General features: G+C 49.9%; 1 protein-coding gene across 1 annotated transcript; it reads right to left on the reverse strand.

The window, feature by feature from the left end:
* Positions 1-6161: 6161 nt before the first annotated feature.
* Positions 6162-7622, reverse strand: LOC136153570 (heat shock transcription factor, X-linked member 3-like). The gene is made up of 2 exons (XM_065915514.1): positions 7137-7622; positions 6162-6755 (listed from the first exon to the last, which is right to left on the reverse strand). The coding sequence occupies exons 1-2, from the start codon at positions 7620-7622 to the stop codon at positions 6162-6164; spliced, it is 1080 nt and encodes a 359-aa protein (XP_065771586.1).
* Positions 7623-8330: the final 708 nt, after the last annotated feature.

The following is an 8330-nucleotide window of genomic DNA, read 5'->3' on the forward strand; positions in this document are numbered from 1 at the left end:
CTTAGCAGAAGCTTTACTTCACACCCAGGGCAGCTTGCATTGTTCCTCAGAAGTCTGTTTCTCTCATAATTGCTTGGACTCCTGTATAGAAGCAACTTCCCCAGCTGCACCCCCATGGACCATGAAAACTTCACAGCAGATATTAGACCAGCCCCATAAGGAAACATGCAGCTCGGGCACAAGACAAGTTATTATTATAACCACTACACCCTGATGCAGACACACCTACCTATCACAGAGATGTGATAAAAGAATGCAGGCTCAGCAAAGCCAAAACGGACACGGGGGGAGGAGAGGAGGGAGAAGGTGAGATGTATGGAGAGAGTAGCATAGAAATTTACAAGACCATATGTAAAATAGATAGCCAATGGGAATTTTCTGTATGACTCAGGGAACTCAAACAGGGGCTCTGAGACAGACTGAAGAGTAGGATGAGGAGGGAGATTGGAGGGAGGTCAGGAGGGAAGGGACATGGGTGTACCTATGGCTGATTTTTGTTGATGTATGACAGAAAACTGCAAAATTCTGTAAAGCAATTATCCTTCCATTTCAAAAGTTTTCCCAAAAAAAGCCAATAACTACTGAAAAGATTGGGCTTTGGTGTTTATAGAAGAAAAAAATGCAGCATAGTGGATTTGACACAAAGGCATTTCCACAAGGCAGGACTTTAGAACACTCTTTCCTGCAAAGAGAGGCTCCAGGATTCACCAGCCACTGAACCACTTATCACCTTACCACAGAAAGAATTAGATGCAATGTTGTTGTTAAGTCACTAAGTCATGTCTGATTTTTGCGACCCCATGGACTGTAGCCCACCAGGCTCCTGTGTCCATGGAATTCTCCAGGCAAGAATACTGGAGTGGGTTGCTATTTCCTTTTTCAGAGGATCTTTCTGACCTAGGGACTGAACAGAGTCTCCTACATTGACAGTCAGATTCTTTCCTGTCGAACAACCAGGAAAGCCCCAATGCAGTGTATCCTCTTGTTAAATTAGAAACCACAGCAGCATCTTTAAATATGGATGTTTCATATGCACACACAGAAGGCAGGTGGACCTAGTTCTGGGTCCCCCAGAATCACACCCGAAAATAAGAATTCTAGAGCAAGTAGTTTCCTTTGGAGATGTGCTTTGCAGAGGAAGCATGGAGAGCTTCCATAGAGGTAGGAAGGGAGCCAAGAAAAGGTGCATTTCAAGAAAGATTAAGGGAGCTTAATCCTGCAGGAAAACTCTGTAAGCCTATGGAGAGTTATATGAGTTATCGTGTTTGAGGATGAAGGACCTGGGTTATTTATACTCCAGTTCCTATGGGTCATAAAGCATCAATTCCCTGACATTTTCAGTCTGCCCTGAGCACTGACAAAGTAGGTTTCAGGCACGAGGAAAAAAACTTCTGAGCCACTGACGAGATGCTGGCAGTGTAGTGTCTGGTTGGTGTATGCTGCAGCCACAAGGCAGACGGGACGCGAGCAGGATCTGCCACACAAGTCTTCCTCAGGAAGTCTCCAAAATATTAGGCCAGGAGACAGAGCTTTTAGGCAAACATGTTGTTTCTCCCAAAAGATATTTTTCTCCCATTTCCTTCAAGCAGATCCAATTTTCCTGGAGTTCCATCACTAGGAACAGGCAAAGGTACAAAAGAAGAAGCAGGTATTAGTTTGCTAGGGCTGCCCAGAACAAAGTGTCACAGACTGGGTAGCATGCACAACAGAAATTCTGTTGTTAAAAATAATTTTTGAAATTGATTTTGACTGTGCTGGGTCTTTGTTGCTGCACAGTCTTTTCTTTAGTTGTGGCAAGTGGCAGTTACTCTCTAGTTGTAGTGCACAAGCTTCTCATGTGGTGGCTTCTCTTGTTGCAGAGCACGGGTTCTAGGGCACACAGCCTACAACTGCTTCAGCCCACGGGTTCTAGCGCACAGAATCAACAGTAGTGTTGCATGGGGTAGTTGCTTCTCAGTATGTGGGATCTTCTCAGATCAGGGATCGAACCTGAGTCTTCTGCATTAACAGGCAGGTTCTGTACTACTGAGCTACCAGGAAAGCCCCCAGAAATTCATTTTCTGACAGTTTTGAAGACTGGAAGTTCAAGATTAAGGTGTCAGCAGGTCAGGTCTCTCCTGAAGCCTCTGTCCTCGGCTTGTAGATGGTGGTCTCCATCCTGAATCTTCAGATGGTAACTTCCCTGTACATGCCGAACCCTGTGCCCCTTTATTTCTCCAAACTTCCTCTTCTTATAAGGACCACAGTCAGAAGAATTAGGGCCCACTCATATGACCTCATTCAATGTTAATTACCTTTTTAAAGTCCCTATATTAAAACAGAAGCACATCCTGAAGTGTTGGGTTAGGGCCTCAACATGCTAAGTTGGAGGGGGGCACACAATTCAGCCTATGACAGACAGTAATGAGCATATTAATCACTTAGATTTGAAAATTTCTGTTAAGAATGAAAGCAGTGTTTTTACCAGGCTCAAGCAAACAATTACAGGCAAAAAATGAATAGGTGAAATTTTAACTGCTGTCTTTATTTGGAAGAGACCTTTCATGAGTTCCTTGGTATCTCAGTTCAAGATGTGAGGATCACCTGCACTAAAATCAGCCTTGCCTTTCAGTAAATCCTAGCTCTATTGTATTAAAACATGAAATGCAGAAATGGTAAGGACCTAACAGAAGCAGAAGAGATTAAGAAGAGGTGGCAAGAATACACAGAAGACTTATACAAAAAAGGTCTTCATGACCCAGATAATCATAGCGGTGTGATCACTCACCTAGAGTCAGACATCCTGGAATTCAAAGTCAAGTGGGCCTTAGGAATCATCACTACAAACAAAGCTAGTGGAGGTGATAGAGTTCCAGCTGAGTTATTTAAATCTTAAAAGATGATGCTGTTAAAGTGCTGCAAAGCCAGCAAATTTGGAAAACTCAGCAGTGGCTACAGGACTGGAAAAGGTCAGTTTTCATTCCAATCCCAAAGAAGGGCCATGCCAAAGAGTGTTCAAACTACTGCACAATTGTGCTCATTTCATGTGCTAGCAAGGTAATGCTCAAAATGTTCAAAATCCTTCAAGCTAGGCTTCAACAGCATGTGAACCAAGAACTTCCAGATGTAAAAGCTGGACTCAGAAAAAGCAGAACCAGAGTTCAAATGGCCAACATCTGTTGGATCATAGAAAAAGCAAGACAATTCCAGAAAAAACATTTACTTTTTCCATGTTATAAACCCTTTGATTATGTGGATCACAAGAAACTGTGGAACATTCTTAAAGAGATGGCAATACCAGACCACCTTCCTTGCCTCCCAAGAAACCTGTATGCTGGTCAAGAAGCAACAGCTAGACCTCAACATGGAACAACGGACTGGTTCAAATTTGGAAAAGGAGTATATCAAAGCTGTATGTGGTCACCCAGCTTATTTAACTTACATGCAGAGTACATCATGTGAAATGCTGGGCTGGGTGATGCATGAGATGTAATCAAGATTGCTTGGAGAAATATCAATAACCCGAGATATGCAGATGATACCACCCTTATGGCAGAATTCAGGGCAAGGACAAGTGAGGGAGGGAGCAAAGTGAAAGGGAGAGGGCTGGTGGTCCAGGAACCCACCAGGCCGTGGACTTCATGTGATTAATGGGTCCTCTTGATCAGCAACCCCCTATCAGTGGACCACTTGGAGATGGATGGAAGGAGTCAGCCCTCTCTGACCCTCCGCATTCTGTGTCAGCAGGCTTGGCGGTTGCTTAGGCACATGGGGCTGAGGTCCAGACCAGGACTGTGAACTTGGAGATCATTATGTCAGGCTCTCGGCCTTTGTGGTTCTGTGTTTCTGCAACCACACATGAGGCCCTGGGAGTCCTGGGGGATGAAGATCGGCTGTCTGTCCTTTGGAAAGCCTTATGTGGGTATTGTCTTAAATGGTGTCAAGACCCTGGAAACCTGGTGGTGGCCCATGCTATGTGGCCACTGCCACTGTGCCCTGGCCATCCACATCGCACGCTGGGACTCTGAACACTCAGCCTGGTGGGAGATGCTGGAGCAGAGGCTGGGGATGAACCCCGCCCAGACCCAGGCCTTGCTGCAGGACAGGGACAAGTTCGGCTGTGGAGTGATCGTGGGCAAGTGACACCCTGCCCCACGCTGCCTATATGGCGGTGATGCTGCCCTAGATCCCAGCTGGGTTGTGATTGTTTGTTTTCTATTGAACCAGTTGGTGGAGTAGGTGGGGCTGAGGCCCGAAGTGCCTACTACCTCTCTGGGCCTCAGTCCCGGTTCATGCTCTGAGGCACGGGCACAACCAGCTCTGCACATGGCACTTGTCTCTGTGTGTGTCCCCACACGTGTCAGTGTGCCTGGCAGAGACCATGAGAGGCAGGAAAGCACCTAGCTTGGTTCCATACCCCCACTGCCTGCAGCAAGTCCCCTGACTCCCAGGGGTGAGGCTGCACAGCAACACCTGTCTGCTGGTAAATCCCTTAGGGACCTGATGTCTGTGGGCCCCTGCTGGGGCCCTCCTGCTCTGTCCTCGCAGCCTGCAGTAGGCAGACTGAGAGCTGCCTATGGCCTGGTGGGTTCATGGAGCACCAGTCCTCTCCCTTTCATTTCTCACCCTCCCTCACTTGGCCTCACCCGAGTTCTCTTTGCTGAGGTGAGCCCCTCCAAAATGCTCAGCCAGAGGACCCAGTTCACCTCGGGTTCCCTCCATGATATGGTGTTAGTCTCAAGCAGGTGCAACTTTGAATGACCTTGTTCTCATTCTGTGTCCTGTTTTTGCACACAGGTCTCGTGGTCATTGGGGGCACTTTGCTGTGTCCCAAAACCCTAGATCCTGACCAGGTGGAGGAGCTGGAGAATCAAGGCCTGCTACCCGACCTGCAAGAGAAGTAACATGACTGCTCGCCAACACCCACTGGCTGTTGCAGCCCATCCCAGGGGGCAGGTGGGAGGGGAGACACCTTCCAGGTGGACATCTCTGAGCACCTGATCCTCTTTGGGCAGGAGGCCTGTCCAGACTGGACTCTCAAGAGGAAAGTGACCAAGAGACCAGCACATGCTGATACCACGCAGTTACTGCCGCGCTCTGGACTTGCCCATCTGATTCTGTCTGAATCAGCCCCATGCTGTGGTGCCCACTTGGTGCGGGGCCAGGGGCAGGGACTCCCCTCACAGGATGCTGCTCTGGACTCAGCAAAAGACTCTGGGACTTTGACCTTTATGAAATGATGGCGTTGCCACTCGTTTTGGCCCTGCTGGGTCTGTGTGGTTGAGAGAAATGTGTTGTTAGGAAACCGGTTAATGTTTTTCCCTCTCTGTTCTGGTCCAATCTCCCTGATATTGGAACAGTGTCCCAGGGGTGACAGGGTAAGGCTGGGGACAGGGCTGTGCACTGGCAGGCAGAGAGGCCTGCAGGCCCAGAAACAGGCCACGGTTTATCCTTGCACATGACCCTTGTCTATTGTAAAGTGTCCCTTGGCTGTCAAAGTGTGTGTGTTGGACGCAGTGCCTGGCCGCCTCACGTCCAAAGACAGACTCCTATGTATAGCTGTGAGGGCAGAGCGACAAGGGCTGGTGTTCACCTTGTCGAAACCTTGTACTTGTCTTTGGGTTTGGGGTAATGTGTTTGCAAAGCCCTTGGCGGGTGGGGTGACCCTGCCTTCCAGTCAGCCTCTGGAGAGGGGGGCCTGGATCAGGAGCTGGGATGCTCAGCTGATGATCAGAAACTTGTGGCATCATCGGGATACCCAGGAGGAGCCCCTTCTGCTGCAGGGTGCATGACTCATGGAAGGTGACACCACCAAGGTCAGGAGCCCAGCTGGGCCATCTGCTGAGTGACAGGAAAGGCCCAGGGACCAGTCCACCCTGGGTTCACCTCAGCGCTCAGCTCATGGGTCAGACCCTTGGATGAGCCTGTGAAATGCTGCTGTTTCAGATGAAAAGAGACCATGGGGACTGAACTGAAGCCTGTCTGGTGCATGGGCTTCCAGCCTCATCTGGTTCACCCTGTGCCATGTGTGAATACAAAGGGCAGATAGAAAGAACACAGGTTTGCAGTTCTCACTTGATTGTTTATTTACTCCAGTGGAGTTTTGCTTTACATTATTAGAGCCAGAAATCTATTTTTGATTACAAGAGAGTGCTTTTGAGTTTTCCTAGGGATCTGGCAGCTCAGGGATTGGACTTTTTCTTGGCCTGCTCACAGAGGGTGCACTTATGATCTGAGGAATCTCCCTGCTCCTCCTCTGACTCAGGGGCCTCATCTGGGGCCATGACTAAAAGGCCCGACATCAGGCTGGAGTAACAAGTGTTGTACAAAGTCATCACCGATTCATTATCTGGGTACACTGGGGGGCTCTCAGGCAGTTCCCTTGGGCTGTCCCTTCCAGCAGTAGCTGGGGACACAGATGTGGCACTGTTGGATGGGCTTTCTCCACTGGGGCCACCCTGCTCACTGGGGAGATGGTTTCCCCCAGCCTGGCTGGCTACACTACCCATAGACCAAAGGTCAGAAAACACAAATGAGCACTGGCTGGGGGTTCTGCAAGCAGTGGGCATTCCCTTCTGGACTTTGTTGCCAACCTCTTGGGTGAACTCGTTGTGGTGGAGTCGGGGAGAGTGTCTAGTCGCCATCACTCGCTTCTTTCTCTTTGGGGTCTCTGTTGTTCCAGTGGCAGGTTGAGAAGTTGTTCTGGGGTTGCCTTTCCTCTGTATGTTCTGCAGGAGGAGAGGCTTGTCTCTCTGAAAATTGGAGTTGCGATAGATCTGAAAGGAAATGAATCACTTTAGCCATGAGAGGGGAGAAGAGCCCTTCCTTGCCGCACTCTCCCCACAACCATCGGGTCGTGCATGTGTATGGAGACAAGGTCTCTTCATTCCTGGCAGGTTATGAGGTTCTGGAATGTCACTCCCTAGAGCTCTCCCGGGGCCATCCTTGCTTGAGGTATTCCCAACCCTCCCTGACATCAAGTGATCTGGCGTCACCACCAAAGATCCTAAGGGGGGGTGGTGGTGGGACATGACAGACCCTGTGTTCTCCTCTTTCCTTAACCACTCTCTCATGAGAACAACATTCTCCTGGGAAATGAAACCCATCAGCCCTCAGCTCATCTAGTCTAGTCTCCCCAGAAGGGCATTCTACATTACCATCAACTTCTTTCTTCTATCAGAGCGACCTGAAGAGCGAATTTTTCTGAACCCGTACAGGTTCAGTTCACGAATGAAGCTCTTTATGCTGTCTGTCTCGCAGATCTGATCGACGCCTCTGCGCTGGAGGACCTCCATCTGGAAGAGATCTGCCTCGATGACCACCATGTCTCCCTTATCATTCCAGTGCACAGAGGTGAAGGTCGCATCCTCCATGATCCTCCAGAGCTTCCTGGGAAAGGACAGCCCAAAGCTGGCGTTGATCTCATTCTCGTTGGCCATTTCTGGGTTCAGGCCCTGTGGGGGCAGATTGTCATGGAGGCCTGGATCTGGGCTCTCAGGTTGGTCACCCTGCTTTTCCAAAGCCTCCCCTGAATCCACATTTGGATCTGGGGAGGAATCACGGGGGTCCCCTGCTGAGGGCTCCCCATCAGTAGATGGGGCCAGCAGCGCTGCCTGTGCCTCATGGGAACTCTGATTAGCCATTGAACCAACCGAGCTCAGGAGCATTATCTACCCAAGCAGTGAATGCTCAGGGCAAACAGGCCTCAGACCAGGGTTGGGGTGCTCCATAAATACTGTCTGGAGATTCTAGAATCTGAGTCATGGGACAGGCAGCCAATTAGGGGATCAGCTTCCTTATTGTTTCATGATGTCACAGAGGTGATGTGGAGAGGCAGTCCTGGCCCAGTATGGGGGAGGGGGCATGGGGATGGAGATGGGATCCCCAGCTTGTCTCTTGTCTGAAAGTACAGAAAAGTTTGTTTCAGGTTGCCTGCAAAGGCTCCCATCTGCTGCCAGGTGCCTTGTTTCAGGGGGCCAGGCCCTGGATGGGTTGACAAATACACCCGTGGCTCCACTGCCCTAACAATGTGCAGACCTGTGGCTGGCTTCTGCTGAAGGGCCAGGCCATGGCAAGTCCTGGGTCTACGAACACCAAGGGAGAACCCAGGGGTCAGATGGGACCTTGGTGACTGTCCCTCCCAGAAGATGGGATCTGTAGCAGACTGATTGGCCTTTCCTGAGTTGGTGGCCCCTCCATCCTTTCCCCTCTTCTGGCTTTATTGTCTTCCAGCTGACTGCTGCTGTTTGGTCAGTCCCGCTCAGTTGACCCCAAAGTCAGAGTCCTGTTGTCCTGCCCCCACCGACCCCCAGGTCGAGCTCTCCCCAGAGTATGGCTGTGCTCAAGCACAG

Source organism: Muntiacus reevesi, chromosome X, assembly GCF_963930625.1.
Source record: "Muntiacus reevesi chromosome X, mMunRee1.1, whole genome shotgun sequence".
Lineage (NCBI taxonomy): Eukaryota > Metazoa > Chordata > Mammalia > Artiodactyla > Cervidae > Muntiacus > Muntiacus reevesi.

What these genes read in the sequence shown, in the direction of transcription:
- LOC136153570 (XM_065915514.1), bottom strand. Translation starts at nt 7,622, where the DNA reads ATGGCTAATCAGAGTTCCCATGAGGCACAGGCAGCGCTGCTGGCCCCA. An exon ending in ATAGAAGAAAGAAGTTGATG is followed by an intron (nt 6,756 to 7,136) that starts GTAATGTAGAAT and finishes ATTTCCTTTCAG; the next exon opens with ATCTATCGCAACTCCAATTT.